The 23,779-nt window shown below is 50.5% G+C and overlaps 1 protein-coding gene across 2 annotated transcripts in view; it reads left to right on the forward strand.

The window, feature by feature from the left end:
- Map3k14 (mitogen-activated protein kinase kinase kinase 14) overlaps positions 1 to 23,779 on the forward strand; it is a 48,225-nt gene that overhangs the window by 13,932 nt on the left and 10,514 nt on the right. The window contains exons 2-10 of one of the 2 annotated variants that reach the window (XM_029484102.1): positions 8,899 to 9,119; positions 11,586 to 11,860; positions 12,871 to 12,940; positions 14,192 to 14,402; positions 14,482 to 15,102; positions 16,397 to 16,534; positions 22,437 to 22,566; positions 22,763 to 22,894; positions 23,465 to 23,569. In XM_029484102.1, coding sequence (XP_029339962.1) covers positions 11,605 to 11,860; positions 12,871 to 12,940; positions 14,192 to 14,402; positions 14,482 to 15,102; positions 16,397 to 16,534; positions 22,437 to 22,566; positions 22,763 to 22,894; positions 23,465 to 23,569 — 1,663 coding nt within the window. In that variant the 5' untranslated portion in view covers positions 8,899 to 9,119; positions 11,586 to 11,604. The remainder of the gene's footprint in view (positions 1 to 8,898; positions 9,120 to 11,585; positions 11,861 to 12,870; positions 12,941 to 14,191; positions 14,403 to 14,481; positions 15,103 to 16,396; positions 16,535 to 22,436; positions 22,567 to 22,762; positions 22,895 to 23,464; positions 23,570 to 23,779) is intronic. The other variant, XM_021176553.3, reaches the window with a different exon arrangement.

Below are 23,779 nucleotides of genomic sequence, written 5' to 3' on the forward strand. Positions count from 1 at the left end.
GAGAGGAAAGAAGATGAGATGCTGTGGGTTGTCAGAGCGGCTTCCTGGAAGTGGAAGGCCTGAGCTTCCTCTCTATAGGATAAGCAGGAAGTACCAGGTGGCCACACAGGAAGAGAGCCCACTGGGAGACCCGTAGAGTTAAGTAGCTAGAAGATTGTGGAGAGATCTGAGCAGCCAGAGCCACGCCCCAGTGTTTAGGGAAACCGTGGTCACAGAGAGTATAGACCACAGACTTGGGACTGGACCCATAAGCACTGCAGAGCCAACAGATTTCTTTGCACCTGAGGTTGTCTAGAGGACATGGTGTTTTACGATGAGCTCAGCCCAGATGGGATGGGCGGAGGTTAGGGAGAGGATGGAAGTGGCCGAGACCTACTCTCATGGAATAGATGTGGGTGATTATCCTGGAGGGTATCAGTCAGTGTCACCTCAGGCCCTGGCCAACCAGGGCTGCCAGATGTGTGGTGGGGACTGGAGGGCTACCGTAAACTTTATCCTACACACTTCTTAACCCAGCCACTGACTTTGTGGAGTTGTCCGTAAGGCTGAATAGTTGTAGGCATGTGAGTGTGGGCATGTGAGGTTCCTTTTTCATATAATTGATCTGTAAGAATTTAATGATTAATGAGCCTTCACATTTCATACCCTCATTAGTGGGAAGTACACAGGAGACATCTCCCTCCAGGGAGCGCGCTTCAAGCTGGCCAAGGAGGCGCTTCACAGCCTCTGGCGTGCTCCCTCCTTCTTGTCAGTGATCACCTGCTCCTCCCACCCCCATATCCTTTGAGGAAAAAAAAAATCTAGCAAGCCTGCCAGAGCCCTGTCGTTGTACCACAATAGAGGTCTGCTCCTCCCACACAGAGTCCTCGGATAGAACCCTGTTCCCAGGAATGAGAGGGCGCTGAGATTTATCTGATCCTCACTCTCCTGAGAATTGAGCCCTGGGGTTTAAGAGGACCAACTTCTCAGGATGATGCTGCAGCTGCCACAGCTCAGCCACCAGCTACTTAAGAAGTTTGCGATTCCTACGGAGAGTCTCCGTTCTGGTTTGCATCTTCTTGGTCTCCACCTCACCTGGAACACCAGCTCTGAGTGTGTGCACACGCGTGTGCTCCTGCACGTGCAGGTAGCGTTGGTGATGTAGGTGCATGTCTGTGTAGAGACCTGAGGCCTGAGGTCTGGTACTGCTGTTCCTCGGGAGTCACCCCCGTTTATTATTTTGTATTGTGTTTTTATTTACTCATCTACTTTGCATGAGTGTGGGTGTGGCGAGGCCACAGAGTGGGTGTGAAGGTCAGAAGTCAACCTGAAGTCATTTTCCTTCCACCATCTGGCTTGGTGGCTAGCTCCTTCACCTGGTGGGGCTAGGCTGCCTGGGCTCACACTCAAGTTCTCCCTCGGGCACATGCAGCCAGTGTCTTATCAGCTGGCACCTCCTCAAGCCCTCACCTCTCCTCTCTCTTGAGCAACTCTTGTTCACCCTTGAGGCTCAGCCCAGCCATCAACTGTAGGCAGCTCACCTAACTGCCAAGGCTGCACTGGCTTTCCCCACACGCCCCACCAGATCCCCTCTGCTTGTCTCTGCCTTTGGTCTCCAATATTATACATGCTTTTCCAACTGCCAGTCACACTATGTGACTAGTGTCATCTTCTTCAGTGTCAGCCCAGCATCCAGGGCAGGGCCTGCACCTGGCAGACTTACTGTGTGTGCCCAGTGCCTTCATGGCTCTACAGGACAGGACTTATTGACATAGGAACCTTGTTCACCAGAAGTCCCCTGTGCCTCCAGTCTCTGGCTCCAAGATTCTTTATTGGGGCCTATGAGTGACTGTCCTGCATGTGTGCTCTGAGTTCTTTATCTGCTGATATGGGAACCACATAGTTTGGGGATTTTGCTTGTTTGTTTGGTTGGTTGGTTTGGTTGGTTGTTTTTGGTTTGGGGGGCATTGTTTTGTTTTGAGATTGGTATATATGTATGTGTGTATGTATGTATGTATGTGTGTATTTTTTGTATGTATTTTGGAGACCAAGCACACAGGTGCACACACACATGCACATGCACCCACATATGCTGAATACAGATAAACTAAAAACAGCTTGTCTGTTTTAAAAATATGTTTATGTGTAATTAATTATAATTAATAATACATTAACATTTTACTTTATATTCACACTTTATATTAATACATTAATATTTTTACTTCTGCCATCTTAACTTGCATTATTATCTTATATTTTAATATCCTTGCTTCTTTTTTCCTCCCTTCCCTTGCTTCCTGTTGCAGTGGTAAAGTTTTTCGCCTTTAAGTTTGGAACCTCTGATGGTATCTCCCTCTCTCTCTTTTTGGTTTTTCTAGACAGGGTTTCTCAGTGTAGTTCTGGCTGTCCTGGAACTCACTCTGTAGATTAGGCTGGCCCCAAACTCAGAAATCCACCTGCCTCTGCCCTCCAAGTGCTGGGACTAAAGGTGTGCGCCACCACCACCTTGGCTGGTGTCTCTGTTCTCATGGAACAACTACTACCACTCCTGCCACTGCCACCGCCACTGCCACTACCTCCTCCTCCTCCTCTTCCTCCTTTTCTTCCTCCTCCTCCTCCTCTTCCTCTTCTTTTCTTCTCCTACTTCTTTCTTCCTCCTCCTCCTCTTCCTCCTTAATATTTATTTACTTATTTATTTAATGTATGCTGTCTTCAGACACACCAGAAGAGGGCATCGGATCCCATTACAGATGGTTGTGAGCCACCATGTGATTGCTGGGAATTGAACTCAGGACCTCTGGAAGAGCAGTCAGTGCTCTTAACTGCTGAGCCATCTCTCCAGCTGGAAGTTTTTCTTAAACTTTAATGTGCATACATAACCATAGTTTTTCAAAGAAATTTGCATATTTTCACATGTAAATTTCTCCCAAAATACAGGATTTTTTCCTTCTTCTTCTTTACATTTTGTTCTTTTATTTCATGTGTGTGTTTTGCCTGTGTGTGTCTGTGCACTAGGTCTGTTCTTAGTGCCTCCAGAGCTGAGATGAGAAAGCGGCAGCCCTTGGAACTGGCATTACAGATGCTAGTGATGCTCTGTGTGGCGCTGGGACCTGAACCCGGGTCCTCTGGACGAGCAGCCAGTGCTTTGAACCTGAGCTGCCTCTCCAGCCCCTTGGGCTGATTATTTTTTTACACTCAATTGTTAATTAAGTTGACCAACATATTACACCAATTCCTGTGCCTATTATTATTTCTTACATTCCACATCCCTTTTTCTGGTTTAATTTCCCTCCTTTCCAAAGCATATCCTATAATGGTTCTTTTAGTAAAGATAGTGCCTGTTACCTGAGGTTCTTGTATATGTGTATATGTCATGTAGAGATTGTTAAGCATCTTTAAAAGGAAAATGAAGGGGCCTATTAAAACTCATTAGCTTCATAATAAAAATCATACCACCAGCAGCAGGTGGCATTGCTACTGGATTAGAAGTCTGACTTGTTTCTTGATGATTCAGCACTTACTGACAGACTGGGGACCCTCCTTCCCCCCATTCTTAATTCTTAGGCTTCCTGCCTACAAGGACTAAGAAATGCTACCAAATTCAAATAGAAATAGGACCAGTCTTGTAGCTAGTTAATACGGCTCAGTTCCTGGATTCAACAAGATCTGCCGATCCTTGAGTGCCAGGGGCACGGACCAAGAATATTGTCGTCTGAGTTCTAGGCCCACATCAGGTTCTCTAGTTGTCTCTGTTGAGTCTCATTTGCTCCAGCAGCTGACTTATCTCTCAGCCTTTGTTTCTTCAACTGTCAAATGGGAATAAGGACAGTAACCTCGCAGTAACCGTCAGGTGCATCTACAATACAGAAAAAGCACCTAGCACCATGCCCAGACTGGTGTGAGCGACTACTGTATCCCCTTATTCGGAGTGGACAGTTGCCAAATGAATGCAGGAGGCCAATGTAAGTGGCTTCCCTGGAGGAAGGGTAGGGCAGATCAGGATAAGCACTCTGTACAAAAGAGAGAGGAGCAGGGCGAGTAAAGGAGACTCAGGCTTGCCCATGGCCACCCAGCTCCACAGGGTAAAGGGACCATTCTGGCTAGCTGGCTGCCAGGGAAGGCAGAGGGGCAAACAGGGCAGAAAGGGGAGCCAGGACAGAGCAGGTGTGGGGCACAACTGGCTGAAGAGCCATTTGCAAGGGCAGCTCGCTCTCGCAGGCACTTGTCCTAGGTTCTCCCTGGCTCTGCAGTCCCTCCTTTCTGTTAGGCTGAAGCTTAGCCAGGGTGGCCTGGTGGCTAGGCCAGCCATAAGCAGAAAAGAGGAAGCATCAGGACGACACTGGTTTCAACCAGTATCTTATTAAGGAAGTCGAGGCACCCTGCTTCTGCTATTTATCCCTCTGGGCATTCAGAGGATGAGTTCTCATTTCCAGATGAAATGGTTTGAGAGGGCTTTGCTCTGGCCCTTCTGTGGACATTTTTGAGATGGCCTGAAAGAATGTTTGATTTCTCTTTTGAGGAGGGTGAAGGGAATATGGAATGCCTTAGGTGAGGCTGTGGACACCTTGTTTACACGAAGCAGAAACACAAGAGGGTCCCGGCTTTACTCACAGCCTGCTAAAGCACAACGGGACAAAAATGGATTTGGCATCTTCTGTCAGCTAGACTAGCTCCAGCAGGGTGCTCTCCACCTCTCTCTACTCAGAAGAAGTGGGGACTCTGACTTCCAGAGAGAAGTCAGAAAACACAAGGTTCCTGAGGCAGGGGCCAAGATCACCAACACCTCCAGCTGGGTAACCTTTTAGGCATGCTGGGGACTTCTTATTTTTCACAACTGAAGAGGTTAAATAATGCTAGGTGCTATGTAAATACTGGAGGCTATTGCTCTGCATTGGAGTCGCCTGGCCCTTAATTAATCCTGACCTGGTGTGTTCTGGGAGCTCAGGAGAACCTCAGAGGTTACCTAACTCTTTCCATGGTGACCTGGGGTTTCTGCAGAGGTCCTGGCTTGAGGGAAGGAAGGCCAGAGTGGGTGGGGCGTCCTATCCACCTCCATTCGCCAGGGCAGCTGTTTCTGGCAGGAGTTACACGAGGTTTCATGCTACTCGCTTTCATAAGGTGATGAGTACGATTTCATTTGACAAAAATACCCCCCCCCCCATTTTTTTTAATAAAGCTAGAAGCCATAGCTTCTGGTTCCCACCCTGGCGTTCTCAGGGTAAGTGTACTTACTAAAAGGGGGAAGTGAAATATGATATATTTTACAAAGGTTATTTTCTCCAAAGGCCAACATTTAAAGTGTTACTGTGGTACCTTTCAGCGAATCACAGACTCATTTAGCCTAAATCTTATTTCTGTCCTAGAATCTTGCTTTCCATCTGCGTTCTCCAGTGTGTACCAGAGGAACTGAATCTACATCTCATTACATTGTAATTAAATGTACTGCTGGCTATTAGTAATATAGAGAGGGGTCAAATGGCAGACCTGACCCCAAAAGCTTTGTCAGAATACAGATTCTAAGAGGCTAGAAATGGTTTCATGGCTAAAGAGCACAGGCTGCTCTTCTAGAGAACGCAGATTTGATGTCCAGTCCCAGATGCTCGCTCACAACCATCTGTAACTCTGGTTCCAGGGAATCGGATGTCCTCCTCAGGCCTCCACAGGCACCAGACACGGTGCTCAGACATATGTGGAAGCAAAGCACCCAAGCATAAGAAATAAAAGTAGGACAGGTCCTGGGACAGGAGGGACGGCTCAGCAGTAGAGGGCATTTGCTGGTCTCTCAAAGGACCTGAGTTTGGTTCTCTGCTCCCGGGTGAGGGGACTCACAACTGTCCTGTAACTCCAGCACCAGCAGATCCCACCGCCTTTTCTGACCACCACAGATCCCCGATGTGCGTGCAGATAAAATTAATTCATTACTTTTTAAAGGTTCAGATTTGTAGCCATACGTGGATGGCACATGGTTGCTGCTGTGCAGGGGGCGAAGACAGGAAGGCAGACTTCCGAGAGTCAAGACCCTCAACCATATCTTAAAGTAAAATGATTTCTTGCCACATAGCGTGTGCATGCACACACAACATGGTGCAGATGCTGAGGTCAGAGGGTAACTTGGAGCAATTGATTCTCTTTCTCTACTCTGTGGGTTCCAGGGGTCAAACTCAAGTTCTCAGGCTTGGCAGTCCCCACCCCCTGCCACCTCAAAAATAAAAAATGTTTTCCTGAAAAGGTCTGGGAATGTAATGTGCCTCAGAGAGAGAGAGCGCTTGCCTGATCCGTGTGAAGCCCTGGTTTCAGTCCCCGCACTAAGAGAAAAGCAGATTCTTGGCCTGTAGCCCGGTTACTCTTGAGTGGATCTAGCAGAAGTGCTTTGTAAGAAGTCATCTGGGGCTGTAACCAACTCCTGCATGGGAAAGCTCACTGTGGAAGGGATGCAGAGGTAGGGCTCAAGCATGGAGCCCTGGCCCTGCCCTGGCACGCTGGAGCAACACCCTCCAAGTGTGCCCGGTATACACTTGGGCAGCTGGCTGAGCACCATGACCCTTTCCCTGGAAAAATACAAACTGTGTCTTGCTCTTGTGGCTCCCAGACCTCCTTGAGCCCAAACCAAGAACTGTTCTTTTTTTTTTTAATCATGGAAATATATATATATATATACACACACACATATATATATATATATATATATATATAATTATTTACAACCTGAATGCTGCCCCCGCTTCCCAGTCTCCCCTCCCCTTCGCCTCTGAGAGAGGGCAGTCCCCTCCCCCATATCCCCCTACTCTGTTTCATCAAGTCTCTGCAGGATTAAGTGCATCCTCTTTCACTGAGGCCAGACAAGGCAGCCCTCTGCTACGTATGTGCCAGGGCCTTGGACCAGCCCAGGTACACTCCAAGAACTGCTTATGGTTGATCTAGTAGCACCCAGTCACTTCTGCACCTAGACTCCTGCAGACCCAATGGGCACAGCAAGAGGGCATCAGGTTAGGTGTATGCATCAGGCCTGAAAGGGTGCTGTGTGAACCTCTGCCTTTTCTTTGTGTGGGCTCTGGGTGTGGCTCTTGCCGTTTCTGTCATCCTTGGCTTCCATACAGTGAAGACAGCAGGCGCCTTCGTGCACTGGAGGCTGAGGTGGAGCTGAGGAGGGTGCTGGGTTGAGTGATGCTGTACAGCCTTGACCTCATTTTGTCCCAACTCTCCAGGGACTGCAGGGGAGACAGAAAGGACAAGTTTCAGGCCTGGGAGATGGGGATGAGCCTGTACCCAAAGCCCAGGGTGCTGGGAAGAACACCTAGCTACCAGTCCTGGAATTGGGACTGAAATGAGTTTTGGGCCAGACCCACTTAGAAGGAGAGAGGGAGAGAGGAAGCAGGCCTGTCTATATTTGTGGGAGAGCTGCCATTAGGCCAGCGAACCTGGAAACTGTCAGAGAGGGGCTGAGTCACGATTATGTGGCATGGGAAGCCAGCTGCAAGAGAAGCTTTGCTGCTGCGTGCTGGAACTGTCTGCCTCGGGGAGAGTGAGGGTCAGCCACTCTTGGGTCCAGCTGCCATCTGCTGGGTCAGCTTCTCAGTAGGTCCTCCTTGTTGTCCTGGCTGCCAGGCTGGGCATGAGTCACTGTGGAGTACACAGGAGGCTTCAACCTCAAGTTCTCCCCAGAGGAAGCAGCTTGTGTTTGTCGTGTGTGCATGGGGGTGGGAGCAACAGGGCCCCTGGCCTGCTGCCTGGCTAGCCACCATCTTAATGGAGCTATAGCCCAGGGTGAACTTTAAACAGTAGGTAGGGGCAGGCTATCTGAGCAGGGTGCAGCTCCACCCATCTTCCTCGCTCATCAGCGCAGTTCTTTATCTCTGGTGCTCAGGCTTGTCCTGTCCCAAGGTCTAGAAGTGTGCCTTTGATTGTTCAGTGCCCTTGTTTAGCCCGTGTTTGACCAACAAGAACGGTGTTGAGTTTGCCTTGCTGTTCTCTATACTAAGATACATAGGGTACCCCTCTGCTCTTAGAAGTCCTCTGACCACAGAGGACCACAACTTTCGTTTCACGTTCGCCTGTGACCTGGGAAACTTGCGTGTGGGTCCAGACTGAAGAGCCCGGGTCCTCTGCCTGCCTCTGCTCTGATTCACATGGGCGGAGCGACTTTGAGCAGGGACCCACTTGGGTAGGCTTCAGGTTTCTCACAAGAAAATGAGAAGATTGAAGTAGCCCTGGGGTCCCTTTAATCATACAGCAACTTCTGTTAGATTTGGGGGATTTTTCTGGTTGGTTTTTAAATTTAATTTTCCCTGGTTTTTGTTTTTTTAAAGCTAAGAAAGGTCGGTTTTCTTGTAGGCTTTAAGTCAATATTCAGCACGTTGTGGGATTCAGGGAGGAGGGTAGAGAAATGAAAAAGAAAAATTACAATAGCCTACCTGGAGGTTTTTGCCCATTTGGCTATTTGGAAGTCAGAATTCCCCCATAGACTTCTTAGAGTGACCAAGTGACAGATTGTCTTTTTTTTTTTTAGATATTTTCTTTGTTTACATTTCAAATGATATCTCCAAAGCCCCTTATACCCTGCCCCCCTCCCCAACCCACCCACTCCTGCTTCCTGGCCCTGGCATTCCCCTGTACTGGGGCATAGGATCTTCGCAAAACCAAGGTCCCCTCCTCCCATTGATGGCTGACCAGGCCATCCTCTGCTACGTATGCAACTAGAGACACAGCTCTGGTGGGTACTGGTTAGTTCATATTGTTGTTCCTCCTATACGGTTGCAGACCCCTCCGATTGTCTTTTGTAGCCTCCAGAATCAGGCAGTCCCCTCTAGGTTGAGCCGGCTATGCTTCAGTAGCCATGGGGATGGAAGGAGAGTGAGGCGGCTTTGGGAAGAAGCTTGAGCCAAGTATCCCTCGGATCACCACTATCTCATTAACTTCCAGGCATGGTTGGGCAAAAGGCCAGGGCCCATAGAGCACTGGCTTCATTTGGTCTGCATTTCTGCCCCAAGAGCAAATAAGTATGAGCTGAGCGTAATGGCGTACAGCTGGGAAGACAGCATCTGGGAGAGATCAGCCTGCCACCCCAGAGCAATTCTTACAGACCTGTCTGCATGTGGCACCTTCTCAGGCTTTGTCTGAAGCAAGTCATACCCCGTTCTTCAGTAAGTGCCAGTCTTTGGACCAGAGTGATGGCTTAATGTCCCTGTGTAATTGCTACTCTCCCAGAGGAACTGTACCATATGGTAGCTTCACAACTGTCTATAAATCCAATTCCAAGGACTCAGACATCCTTTCCTAGCCTCTGAGAGTACCAGGCACGCATGTGGTACACAGAGATATGTGCAGGCAAAACACCAATGAACGTATTTTTTTTTTAGGTCTTGTTTTGACTGAGGGTGTAATTCAGTGGTAGAGTGCACATCTAATATGCTGGAGGTTCCTTGGCTCAATCCCTAGCATCACACAAGAACAGAAACATTCCTGTCTTTAACAAGCTAGGCATGGTGACACATTTCCAATTCCAGCACTCAGGAGGCAGGAGGCTGATCTCTCAGTTTGAGCCCAGCCTGGTCTAGAGAGTGAGCTCCAGGACAGCCAGGACCACAGAGAAAGTAGTCCTGGAAAAAACAAAAAAGAAAACTCTTCAATATTGATGGGCAGGGATTGCCCCTGTTCTTTTCAAAATGGCTTTAACGTCTCTGTTATGGGCATGCTATCCGGCAGTTTATGGCTGCACTCTGTTCAGCTTCCTGGGAAGGCTCAGCATGGTCCATGTGGAACCCAGAGAAAGGTGGGATTTCATGTTTGTGGCAGGGTACTGGCTGGTATTAAACCTCCAGCATGAACGCTCCTCCTACCATCGTCTAAAAGGAAAATGTCTCCTAGAAGTTTTCAGCAAATTAGTTTTGGACATCTGAGGAGGAAGCCATTTTCTAGAGAGCCACAGACAGTTGCATCATGGGAAAGGAGCCAAGTGTTCAGCCCATTGTTAGGCTGAATGGTAGGCTTTGTGACATTTCCCTACACACATATTCCTATCAAGCCATGCATTTCATGACAGGGTGTCAACCAACAATGGACTGCATGTACCCCTGGTCCCATAAGACTCCCCTCCCCATGATGTCGTAATGCACTCTGTGATACTCACACAATGCTAAAATCTTCTGGCAACACATTTGCAAAATGTATTCCCATCATGACATAACTGTGCATATATTATTCCTGCTAAGAACAAAACTAAACCTTGATTTTCTCCTTTGGAGAAAAGCCACCATGGACAGTGTAGATGTGCTTGCTCTCTGTGAAGGCAGGGTGTCCTTGGGGTCTGTGAGGTGACGTTTCTGGGGGATGAGATTTACCTCCCTGTCCCAGGGAAATGAAGTTTTCCACACAACAGGAAGAGGTTTAGTCATTGTAGGGACAAGAAAAGTCCAGTTCCATGTTGCTGCTGTCTGCAGGGGAAGGAAAGACTGACTCTTCTTTAAAACATTTTTATTTGCTCTTTGATTTTTGTATATGTGTATAATTTACTTTTATAATACTCCATTAACTTCTTTTTTAAAGTTATTTATTTTTAGGCCAGGTGGTGGTAGCACACACCTTTGATCCCAGCACTCAGAAAGCAGAAATAGGCAGATCTTTGAGTTTGAAGCTAGACTGGTCTACAGACTGAGATCCAAAACAGCCAGGGATATGCCTATCTCAGAAAGCCAAAAAACATATAATAATAATTTAAAATTATTTAAAATGTGTAATTTAAATTATTTAAAATTGTTTAAAATGGTTTACCTTTATATATGATGTGCAACACATGTGTGCAGTACCCATGGAGGGCAGAAAAGGGCACTGGATCTCTGGAACTGGAGTTATAGATGGCTGTGAGCCACTGCGTGGGTACAAGGGACCAAATCCATGCCCTCTGCATAAGCAGCCAGTGCCCTAACTGCTGAGCCGTCTGTTTCCTCATATCTCCCTCTCACTCCCCTCCCCACACCCTTCCTACTTGCCTGTCAGTGTGTGTGCACACGTGTGTGCGTGTATTACATTGAGTTTAACTAGGGTCATTTGCATGAGTATGGGTGTAAGGTTATTTACTGGAGCACGGGCAATTTACCAGTGGCTACACTCTGAAGAAAATAACTCCCGTCTCTCTGAAAGCCCAGCAGAGGAATCCTTTCTTTTAAAAAATGACTTATTTTATGTGCACTGGTGTTTTGCCTTCATGTATGTATGTGTAAGAGTCCCCTGGAACTGGAGTTATAGACAATTGTGAGCCACCATGTGGGTTCTGGGAATTGAACCTGGGTCCTCTGGGGAAGTAGCAGTGCTTTTAATCACTGAACCATCTCTCCAGCCCCTAGAGGTATCCATTTATACTACAGTGCCAGTAGACCAAGGCTCCCACAAATGGAATGTTTGTAATAAATGTTTCAAGGTTGGCTTCCCTACCACTCAGGGTGTCTAGAGGATGAGAACACTTGACAGAAAGAGCCAAGAACCTCTCACGTGACCCCCATACACACCACACACACACACACACACGCACTCATTTCCCCTCCAAGCATGCTTAATCTATGCTGACTACATAGGGCCTGGGACTTGACCAAGTCTGTGTTTGGCCCGTCAAGGTGAGCACGAGCCTGGGAGATGGCCGTGATGGAAGTGGCCTGCCCGGGCACTCCTGGGTCAGCAGTCGGGCAGCAGAAGGAGCTTGCCAAAGCCAAGGAGAAGACACAGTCACTAGGGAAGAAGCAGAGCTGCATCTTCAAGCTTGAGGCGGTGGAGAAGAGCCCCGTGTTCTGTGGGAAGTGGGAGATCCTGAACGACGTGATCACCAAAGGCACAGCTAAGGACGGCTCCGAGGGCGGACCACCGGCCATCTCCATCATCGCCCAGGCTGAATGTAAGGACCTGGGGTTGCTATGGATACAGTGGCAAATAAGTGGGCTCACAGATGGGTGGCTGGGCACAAGAGGCCAGCCTGGGAATCCCCATGGAGAGCAAGGTCAGAGTGACTGTTCTAGAAGCATCTCTCCAGACACAATTGAGGGTCTAGCCCAGACTGTGTATTTAGGAGCTGTAAATATGCTAAGGTGGATCATGGAGACCATAGCAAATAGAGGCTGTGCCACTGTGACCCAAACAGGGAGCAGCCAAGAGTCAGGATTGCTTAAGGACTCTACAGGACCATCAAGCTGGCCCTTAACCTTCCACTGAGCATTGAACGGTAGCCTGCGGAGAGGCTCAGTCAGGAAAGGCCAAGTCTCCTAGAAAGCTCCTCTGGCCTACAGACCCTTACCCTGTTCTTACGCCTGCTGTGCCAGTCTCTGAGCTGCTAGCCTCAGCAGGAGGCCGAGCCTGGCTTTCTCCACTTCTACTCCTGTTGCCTCCAGATGGTAGATATTGATGGCTGCCTGGGAAACAAGAACTCCTGGGAGGGGGAGGGCTTGGTAGCACCAGAGCCCCCTTCCCTCTATCAGTACCATTTTCCAGTCCAGGTGTCTTGGGCTAGAACCCAGAGAACCTGGCATCTCTCTCCATGTATATGCAACCTCTGTCTCACTTCCTGAGGCTTTTCCTAACGAGGAAAGAACACTGAAAATGAGCTCAAATGAGCTGAGTGCACATACAGACACATGCGTGTAAACAGAAATACGTGCCAGCTTGTTTATCAAGGGGGCAACTGTGTGCCCTGTGGCATGTGGGATGTTCTAGGAGGCTTCACCGGTAAGCTGGGGCACAGGGTAGCCCAGACAGTGAGAGAAGATTGTGGCGGGGAGATGAGCCACCAGACAGAGGAATATGACAGGTAAAGGAAGTGGCCACTGGGGCCCCGTCTGTAAAACGCTCTCTCCTAAATGCTTTGTCTTTGTTCCTATCCCCGCTAATCTGACCCTTTTCCCTGGATCACAGGTGAGAATAGCCAAGAGTTCAGCCCCACCTTCTCAGAGCGCATTTTCATCGCCGGGTCACAGCAGTACAGGTAAGGAAGCCAACTGGAGCTGGGAAGGAGGGAGCCCAGGCCACGCCCACTGGCCAGCTGCCTGCCCACGCCACGCCCACCAGGCCTCTGGCCCCCTGCTTCTGCACCTGGGCTCTGCTCCTGGCAGCCACCCAGCTTTCCTGGCCCAGCCGCTCGCAGCCAAGTCAGCGTTTCAGAAGCTGCCCCTGGCTCCGTCAAACTTGACATTTTATTTTTACTCTACCCTGAGTCCTTGAGACACCACTGCTTTCCCCTCCTGGGAACAGCAGTGACTCTGAACTGGTATATAGCCATGAGCACAGTCGGGAGGGGCTACTTTCACCATCCTTTAGGGAAGACACCCCTAGGGGTCAGGATGGGAGCTGCTGTCCTCCTTAGGGTCTAGGCAATTCCTTGTGTAGTTTCAGGCATCTTTGACCCTGAGGATGAAGTCTTTTGGCTGCTGGAGAGAAGTCTGCAGGCTCCCAGCATCCCAGGAAGGGCTGTGGCTGTGATCAGAGCCGATGGCTGTTTTCACAGCACCTCCTTCAGACCCTTGCCTGTAACAAGTTCCCTTAATACCTGACATGGGTAGGAGCCTGGCAGATCCTTGGTAGCTACACCAGCCAGAAAGGGAGTCTATTTGTCAGTGTCTCATGTTCCCATGGCAATTAGATACATCCAAGAGCTAAGGGGAGAGATAACAAACTCTGCCCTGTCAGAGCTAAGATGCCTGCCCCAAGAGCAGCCCCCTCTGGGTCAGTTCACCCAAAGAACAGCAAGAGGGCTGGCACCTGGAGAAGGACTGAGGGTCCACCCCAGGCCGTGGCAACAAGCACTTTTTAGGGCAACCTGCTGAGCAGCCAGGTGCTAAGGCTTATGAACTGCTCCCGTTTCGACCTCATCACCACCTCAATGTGGTATAAATACTTTCATAAATGAAAAAACTTGGTATTCCAGGGGGCGGGGGCGGTGTGGGTAGGAGCTAGCCCACACTAAGTACAGAGGTACAACAGACCAGTGTTTTGGTCAACAGTGGGCCATACACAATAGCAGTCCCATAGGCTCACAGCAGCTCTTGGTATACAGCTGTCCGAGTTTGCGCTAGTATACTCTATGATGCACAGGCAGATTCACCTGACGCCGCGCTTCCCCGCACGCGTCCCCTGTCATTAAGCATGCGTGACTGCAATGACAGAGCCGGCTTTGTACTAAGAGTCTGTCTTCTCACTCCCTTGCACTCAGAATGTGGTTATGCCCCTCTTTTGACAGCCAGTCTGAGAGTCTCGATCAAATCCCCAACAATGTGGCCCACGCAACTGAAGGCAAAATGGCCCGCGTGTGCCGGAGGGGGAAACGTCACGGCAAAGCCCGAAAAAAACGTAGGAAGAAGAGGTCGAAGTCACTGGCCCAGGCAGGAGTGGCCTTAGCCAAGCCCCTGCCCAGAACCCCTGAGCAAGAGAGCTGTACCATCCCAGTACAGGTGAGATCCTGCCGGTTTCCCTGGTCCCGGCTCATGGGCGTTTGGACCGGGACTTGTAATGCCTGTATTTTTCCTGCAGGAAGATGAGTCTCCACTAGGCAACCTCTATGCCAGAAATGTCTCCCAGTTCACCAAGCCTCTGCGGGCACCAGGCCTTGGCCACCTGTGCTTTAAGAAACAAGATGAAGGCCTGCGACCGGTACTGCCTCGACCAGAACTCCACAAACTGATCAGCCCCTTGCAATGTCTAAACCACGTGTGGAAACTCCACCACCCCCAGGCCGCAGGCCCCCTGCCCCACCCCACTCACCCCTTCCCCTACAGCAGAATGCCCCATCCTTTCCCATTCTACCCCCTGGAGCCCTGGAAACCCTATATGCTGGACTCTGCCGTCCTGGACAAACTAGCCGGTGTCAGCGGCCAGCGGCCTCTGCCTGACCCACTGCACCTAAGCAAACTGGCCCATGGAGACAGTCAGAAGCCCCTGCCTGGTCCACACCTGGAGTCCAGCTGCCCGTCTCGGGGTGCCCTAGAAAAGGTTCCCGTGGAGGAATACCTGGTGCACGCGCTCCAAGGAAGTGTGAGCTCAGGCCAGGCCCACAGCCTGGCCAGCCTGGCTAAGACATGGTCCTCAGGAAGCTCCAAGCTGCAGAGGCTCAGCCCTGAAACTGAGGACAACGAGGGGGTCCTGCTTACTGAGGTAACTAACCTCCCTCAAGCCCAGCCACCACCTCCCAGCTGAGAGGCCACAGATGGGGCTCCGGGTGGGGCTTGCTATGGAAGCAGAGTGTGAGCAGACCCTGAGAGAGGGTCTCCTGGATAACAGAGTCCCTCACACCCATGGTAACAAATCAGTGTGCTCATTGCAGATTGCAGCATTGGGGACTGTGTAATCAGGGGATTCTGTTGCCATGACACAAGGCATAAATCAATGAATTTGAAGAAAGGTTTGTTTGGGCTGATAGTCCAGAGGGCCCAGCACTATGGCTGAGTGCCTGGTGGAGAAGATGCACTGACCCCATCAGACCTGAAAGCAGAGAGAGATGAAGGCTGTAGTCCCAACTTTTTCTTGAAGAGCAATGCGTGTGCGCGTGCGCACACACACACACACACACACACACACACACACCACCCCAGTATTAGCATACCTTCCCCCATTAGGCCACACCTCTTAAAGGTTCTGCACAATCCATAGCTGCAGGGTGAGGAGCAAACCTGGCCTTTACTGCTTGCGTGGCATCTGTGTGGCCCTCCACCCACAGCCTCACTTCCCACAGCCTTGCTAGCTGCCGCTTTTTTCAGATCCTCAGGTCGCTGGATTGTGTGTGTTGAGTGAAAATGTCCTGTGAGCAGAGGATGCCGTCCTCCCTCTCCCTCCCTCCCCCTATCTCCCTTTTCCTTCAGTTCTCTGCCTGAATAACTTTGGAACCTGAAGTGATTTGTTCAACTTGAGGGGTTGATTCTATTCACTTTTAATAACGGTGCTTGCCCCTGTCTCTTCAACCTTCGAGTTACTGAGTTATCTGTCCCATTATCGAGGTTGTTGGCGACTCTGCTTCTCATCACAGGAATTATCTGCCCACCCCACCTCCCAGGCAGCCGATGGTGGCCACCTTTGCCATTTAAGATTTAAGTATACAGCACTCTGCCTGCAGGCCAGAAGAGGGCACCAGATCTCATTATACGTGGTTCTGAGCCACCGTGTGGTTGCTGGGAATTGAACTCAGGAGCTCCGGAAGAGCAAGCAGTCAGTGCTCTTAACCTCTGAGGCATCTCCCCAGCCCCACCTTTGTCTTCTTATTCCCCTGAGCCCCTTTTGGCCTGTCTTCCTTATCATCACACTGTAGGGCTGGTGGGCTCTTTGGATGTGGTGGCCATTCAGCCACCAGAGCCCTAGCTATTGACTAGAGAGCCTTCCCCACTGCAGTCCTCTGTCCCTCTGCTGCCCAGGTCACTGGTACTGACCTCCTCCTCCTCCTCCTCTTCAACCCCAGAAACTCAAGCCAGTGGACTATGAGTACCGAGAAGAGGTCCACTGGATGACACACCGGCCTCGGGTGGGCAGAGGCTCCTTCGGCGAGGTCCACAGAATGAAGGACAAGCAGACAGGCTTCCAGTGTGCTGTCAAAAAGGTATGCCGAGGTGATACACCACTGAACTGGCACCCAAATTTCCAACACCGGGGAGGCTGAGACAGGAGGATGACCATGGATCCTAGGCCAGTCAGGACTACGCTGTGAGACCCTGACTTGGAAAAAAAAAATTACGTAGTAGATAGAACTTCGAAGAGCTGAAAGGGAAGCCACACAGGGGCTGCTGCCTTCCACCTCGGCTTTCTGTCAGCAACAGTCATGGGGTATCCCGGGCTCTGCCTTGATGGTTGGCACCCTAGCTGCTCTCTGGTCAGCTGGAGCTGGAAGGGAGCCGTCTGGTGTGTCACATGGCCTGATTGCTGCCCTTGGTATGCATGTCTGAGAGGCAGTACAGGAGCACGCAGCTCGGGTCTGGATACAGCCCCGGCCGCTGAGGACGCCAGGGCCTGTAGGGGCAAGTCCAGGCCTGGGAGATGTTTGAGTTCACAGGAAGCTCGGGCTGAACAACAACAACAAAAAACCCCTCACACCACAAAGCTAAGCATGGATGAGTGATTAGGACAGTAACCACCACCTGTCAGGTGTCTCCCTCCAGGAGGCTAAACACTGGAAGTTAAACCTGCCTCCTGTTGGTCAAGTGCACTGTGGGTCCAGACAGGCAGGACGACACTGTGGAAAGATGGCCCAGGGAGACACTAAGAACCTGTGCTGGTAGCTGAATCAAGTTCAACCCCAGATCTGTCACAGACCATAGCTTTGAAGAGAGAAAGGAAAAGGAGACTCCTTATCCTAAGGTCTTGACATACCACAGGAAGTCACCTCCCCTGTGGCTTGCCCATGGCCACCCAGGTAGCCCCAGAGCCTGACTGTCCCAACCCAGATGGGAACGGGCAGCTGCAGATCCACAAGTCTCGGTAGTGTCAGCTCTGCTCCTCAGCATCTCTCAAACCCTGCCCTGGAAGTCCCCTCTCCTCTACTGGGAGCCAGCTTGTCCCTAAGCAAACGGACTAAGGACCGGAATTTATGTGGATCGTCGTTTTGGGGATTTTGTCTGAGTTGGGTTGTGACTTTGTTTTGTTTGGGGTTTTTGTTGTTTGGGGGTGGGCTGCCCACAGGTTCAAATAACTGGCTTATATCCTGATTGCCAAGGAAAAAGACCAAGTAATGAGATCACCCAGGTGCAGCATGCCCTGGGCAGCCGCCATACAGAGCGGACCCTGCCTCTGCCATCATGGCTGCCCTGAGCTTTGGGGATGACTCCAGCTGGGATGTGAATAAGCCTGAGTTATTGCCTGGGTTCATTCTTGGGCCAGGCTGTGGTAGACATCAAAGCTGAGCCTCAGAGTAGAAGGATAAGAGAAGAATCTGTAAGCTTTACCTCAGATTTCATACAGGCTACTTGAAGGGAGCAAGCACCACCCACCATCCTCACCCCTCCGCAGCACAAGCACACACTGAGTTCTTGCCACTTGGATGCCAGGACCGCGTGCCTAACCTCCTTAGCCGCAGCAGTTCCCCCTCCCCAGTCCACCAGGGCAGGCTCAGCTGTCCCTTCTGAGAGGAGAGGTGGTGGGAGGCGGTGAGACAGTGTGAAGTGTCCTACAGATGGATGCCCAGTGACGGGAGCTTAGTTACCAGCCTCTCAGCTGTTCCTCGGCTGACATCCTCCGAGTCCTAAGCAACAGGGTAAACAACCCTAATACATTTCTCTTGTCCTGTGTCCAGGGCAGCTGGAAAAGCTCCAGGCATAAGGCCTGGACTTCCCAGGGCTCTGGCTGTCCACCCTCAGAGCTCCTACCTTCTTCCTCCAGCTCGTGGAGTAGCATCAGCCCATCCTTTCTCTCAGTGCAAGGGTTAGGGCTTGAAGTTCGTCCTGTACAGTTTTTAGCTCTAAGACCACATAAGAGCTCACGTTAGGGCTTTTGCCTTGTGAGTGAGTATGAGGCCCTGGGTTCTAATTCTGATACCACATACACAAAAAGTTCCCTGAGTTCCTGGCAAAGAGCAGCAGACAGTCTGGGAATCAGGCTCAGGCTGCCTGTTCCCGTTCCTCGCTCCTGGGAAGGATCCTCAGGATGAGTAGCTGCCCCTTGGTCCTCCTTCCGGAACGTCTGTGGGCTTAGGTCACATGCTTATCGGCCTCAGATCTAGGCCTAAATGCGAGGCTTTGTCTTGTTTTTACGGTTTTAATCGTTTATGTATCTTTAATTAATTCTTATGACATGTTTCTGGTGGGGGGGGGCTACACATGTCACAATGCAGATGTGGAGGTCGGGGTTGGCAGGAAGCAAGCACCTCTACCTGCTGAGCCATCTCACCAGCCCCCTTCTCAATTGTAAACAAGCACTGGCTCACCATAAATGAAGTCAAATGCCACCAAACAAAGGTTTTCCTTGTCCTCAAAAATGCCATCTGTCGTCTATTTTTTTAGACTCTTTATGTTTAAATTTGGCTTATCTTTTATGAAAATGAGATCCAGTCCTAAAGATTATTCTACACTGTGATTCACCCCCCTACACACACACACACACACACACACCATGAAAGACATGCTAGGCAGGATTTCTCCTTGGTTCACATAGAATGGTCAGACATTTTAAGCAACCAATAAATAAGTTCTACTTGTTGGAGAATGTACTTCTAGGATCTTTACATTCTCGGAACATGATCCTAAGGTTTGTGTGAGTTGCGTGTGTGGTCACGGACACAGTTTGATGGCAAAGAAGCCGTATTACTAAGCAGGTTCTCCAAGGACTGCGATCTGCCCTCACCAAGAGTGAGCAGCTGCTTGTTTTAGGCCATCTGGCCCAAGCACTGAATTCTGGGAGCCTCCTTTTGGCTCTGTCACGGATCTGGAATAGAGTGTCACTGGCCAAGTCAAACCAGCTGTCCTGGAATACCTGCTTTGTGCCAAACACCATACAGGGACCGGGGACAAAGATGTGGAATCCAAAGGAACTAGTGTTTGAAGCCTTATGTGTATGTGAGTTTACTCAGCACATCTGTGGAGGCCAGAAGGCAGCTTATGCACTGGGTGTGGGGTGTGGGTGTGGGTAGTTTTGTGTGTGTGTGAGAGAGATGTATTTGGTATGTGATGTGGTGTGTGTGTGTGTGTGTGTAGAGTATGTGTGTATGGTATGTGATATATGTATGTGGTGTGTGTATGGGATATGTGGTGTTTGTGGTTGTGTGTGTGTGTTGTGTGTGTGATGTCTCAGGATTGAACTGGGGCCTCACACTCAGTAGGCAAGTGTGTTCCAGTGAGCTATATTCCGAGCCTCTTGAGCTTCCAGCCAGTCCTCCCTTCACACTGTGAGCATGCTGACATTGCAGATGTGCTGGCATTACAGATGTGCAGGGCCACACTGGCTTTTTCTGTGGGTTTCAGAGATCAAATTAAGATCACATGCTGGCTCTGCTGATTTTCACCTGCTGAGCCATCTCCCTGGCCAGGGCTAGAGTTTTAAACAAATCCAGGCTGTGCTGGAGAAGTGGCATCAGCCACAAGCCTTTGTTTGCAAGCAGGGATCAAAGGGCCACCGTCTGAAGGAGGAGGAAGAAATGGGGACCCTGACTTCTTAGGCTTCCATTCTGTGTGCTCCCTCCCATCATGGATATTACTGCAATCTTCAGAAACTTGTGAAGTTACCTGTACCCCACTTATGACAGAAAAAATTTACTATGCTCAAGGAAATCAGGAGTTTGGAGGAGGGAAAGTTGCCCCCAAGCTCAGGCTCCCTGGCACTGCAGCGGAGGGAAGTGACTTTTGCACTTGTGTCGTGTTGGATGCTGTCTGCAGTCTCCCGGGAATGCTGCTCCTGTGGCCAGGAGTCCACGCTAAACCTGGAGTGTGGCAGCGATAGGGCCGGGCCTCCCAGCCAAGGCTGTGGTGCTCTGTTTTCAGTGACTTTGGATGAGTCCTTTGTGCCAGCCTCAGCTTCCCCATCACACAGAGCCACCCCTCCAGAGTCTGTTGTATGAAAACCATCGTCTAGTGCTGAACAGCACCAGACATTTGGTAGTGGATCTTAAATGTAAATTCCCACTCACGTCCCATCACAGCCTAGCATGAGAGCCCTGAGGTTCAGAGAAGCGAGAAGGGGAGCCTTCTCCATCGGACTTTACATGTGCTAACTAACCAAACTTAATGTTCTTTAAGTAACCAAAAGAGAGACATTGTCCACTGAGAGGCAAATGCCCAAACCCCCCACATGGACAGAGCAAGTCTGGAAACAAAAGCTGGGCCAAACTAGTCTGTTACCGCTGTCGCCCCCTGGCGGTGCCGCTCCAGAGAACCCACAGCAGCCAACAAGTTCAATTGAGTTGGCAGGAGGAAGTGGGAAGCCAGCTCTGCCCAAGCATGTCTTAGTCACCAAGCATGGAGAAAGACCCCACCTCTCTGAATCCTCACACCACCCTGAGCAGGCAGCTGTGTCCCCACCATTCTCTTAGACACATGGCTGATGGCAGCAAGAGGCCTTTCTATGAATGGCCTAACCAAGAAGCTAAGCACAAGATGTTTGTATCCATGGCCTAATGCCTCCTGCCATGCCAAGATGCTGGACCCCACAAATAGGAGTGACCCCAGACTTTCCAGATTAGGAGAAGCATTGGCCAACCCATCCCCAGGAGCCTCTGTGTACCCAGATGCTAGGGAAATCGCTACAGGGTAAATAGTAATATAAATGCAGGCCTATCTACACGGACAGTTTGGTCCTTTGGGAAATAAGTAACAGGCTGGGGAGAGAGTGCAATGGATGAACTACATCTTGAGGACTGGGGTTCTTATCCCCAGAACCCACAGAAAAGCCAGACGGGCATGGTGGCCACTTGTAATCCCAGAACCTGGAGACAGGGACATGAGTTCCCCAGGCAAGCTCTGTTTCAACAGAGACCTTGCTTCAGTACAATATCAACAAACACACATAACACACTATGAAAAATCAAAGCAGGTAATTATGATCAAGTTGCTATGAGGGGGACTGGAGAGATGGCTCAGCAGATGTTTGGTTCCCAGCACCCAGATGGTTACTCACAACCTCCTGGAACTCTAGTTTTAGGGGACCTGGAATCTTCTGCACTCTAAACACACATACACACAATTAATTTAATTTGGGGGGGGGGGTTGGTTTTATTTATTTTTTTTGTTTTTTTTTTTTTTTTTTGTTTTTTCAAGACAGGGTTTCTCTGTGTAGCCCTGGCTGTCCTGGAACTCACTCTGTAGACCAGGCTGGCCTCGAACTCAGAAATCCGCTTGCCTCTGCCTCCTGAGTGCTGGAATTAAAGGCGTGCCCACATCCAATGCTATGGTCCTTTAATACAGTTCCTCATGTGGTGACCCCCCCCACCATAAAATTATTTTCATCATTGTTTCCTAACTGTAATTTGCTATTATGAATCATAATAAATTGACCCCTGTAAAAGGGTCACTCAGCCCCCAAAGGGGTTGGGACCCACAGGTTGAGAACCACTGGTGCAGAGACTCCTCACAGAGTCAGGCATCGCAACACACCCTTATTATCCCAGCACTTGGTACGCTGAGGCGGATTAGAAATTCAAAGCCAACCTAAGATACATGATGAGGCCTGTAGCAGGTACAGGGTAGGCAGGGTTCATAAGACCTCGTGGCCTAGAGACTTTCCCCCAGCAGAGCTGGGGGTACAGAATGTGTTTGGCAGATTGAGGGTGGAGAGAATTCCAGGAGCCTGGAAAAAAAGAAATGTTTCTGTGTTTTTTGTGCAGTCAGCACTGTGGCCCTGGTACCTGACACCAGGGGACTATACATGGGTTATGCTCAGTTCCCAAGGGCTGGGCAGGCCCACCTGGTCCCACTGGGCCTGGGCACCACCACTGAGAGCATCGTTAGCTTCTCTGCATACAATTCCAAGGATTCCCCAGCCTTCACCCCTCACCCTGACGTGGGGGCCTCTGGGTCTTTCAGGTACGACTCGAGGTGTTTCGGGCAGAGGAACTGGTGGCCTGTGCTGGTCTGAGCTCGCCCAGAATCGTCCCTCTCTATGGAGCTGTGAGAGAAGGCCCATGGGTGAACATCTTCATGGAACTGCTAGAAGGTGAGGAGACAGGTCCCGTCTTTAGCCCTCTCAAGGTTCAAGGCCAAGAGGTAACCCCCACTTAGACCCTTGGCTCTCCTCAGTCCACGTCGGACCTCTTAGCCCTGCTCCCTTACCTCACCTGCCCTTCGCTCTTGCCCTCGGCCTGCGTGGAGGCCTGGGAAAGCCCCATGAAGACTGACTGTTCTTTCCCTAGGTGGCTCGCTGGGTCAGCTCATAAAGCAAAAGGGCTGTCTGCCAGAAGACCGAGCCCTTTACTACCTGGGCCAGGCCCTGGAGGGGCTGGAATACCTCCACACACGCAGGATTCTGCATGGTGATGTCAAAGGTAAGGCCCTAGTCACCATGTCCTGATCCCAGCAGGCTCCTCCTCAGCCTTCTCCCTCCCAGCTGTGGGCCTGCCTGCTTGTCTTCAGGGTAGACGCCTGAGTCAGCTGACAGGGCTGTGCCTCGTGGGTAGGGGGTGATCTCTCTAGTCCCTGCATCTAGCACTGTGAGTCTCCTGCGCTGGTGCTCACAGAAAACTGAAGGCTAAACTCCTGCCAACTGACGACCTCTGGGAGAGGGTGGGGCGGCAGAGAGAGCACTCTGGGAAAGTGGTGTTCTAAGAGATGCTGCTCCAGATGCTGCCTGCTGTCTGCCTCCAGCCTCAGCTAGCCACCACCAAAACACGCGCATGCACACACACACACACGCACACGCACACGCACACGCACGCACTCACACACCGCTCTCCCTGACTAACAAAACCAATGAGAAGCAGCAGTGTAGGACCAACCAGAAAGTTGTCTGACTAGAAGCCAGGTCAAGTCAAGCCAGGCGAGGGTAGGCTGGGGCCTGGAGCCTGGTGTGGCTGACCTGTTCCCCCTCTTGCTCTTTGCCTCGGGGCTGCCTGCAGCTGACAACGTGCTCCTGTCCAGTGATGGAAGCCGAGCCGCCCTCTGCGACTTTGGCCACGCCTTGTGCCTGCAACCTGACGGCCTAGGAAAATCCTTGCTCACAGGTAAAGCTTCATTCTCTACCTCACAATCACAGAACTGGCAGCTATCTCTCGGCGTTAGCCTCCCACCACGGTGCTTCCATGTGGGGTAAATGCTGAGACCACCCTCCGTCCCCAAGTAGAACTAATTCATCCTCACAGCCACCATGGATCATTACAGGGTGCTCGCTGTGCATAGACACAGCAACAGGTGCCAGCCAGATGCCCCATGAC

This window comes from Mus caroli, unplaced genomic scaffold, assembly GCF_978045245.1.
Source record: "Mus caroli unplaced genomic scaffold, Mus_caroli_1 scaffold_13, whole genome shotgun sequence".
In the NCBI taxonomy this organism is placed as follows: Eukaryota; Metazoa; Chordata; class Mammalia; order Rodentia; family Muridae; genus Mus; species Mus caroli.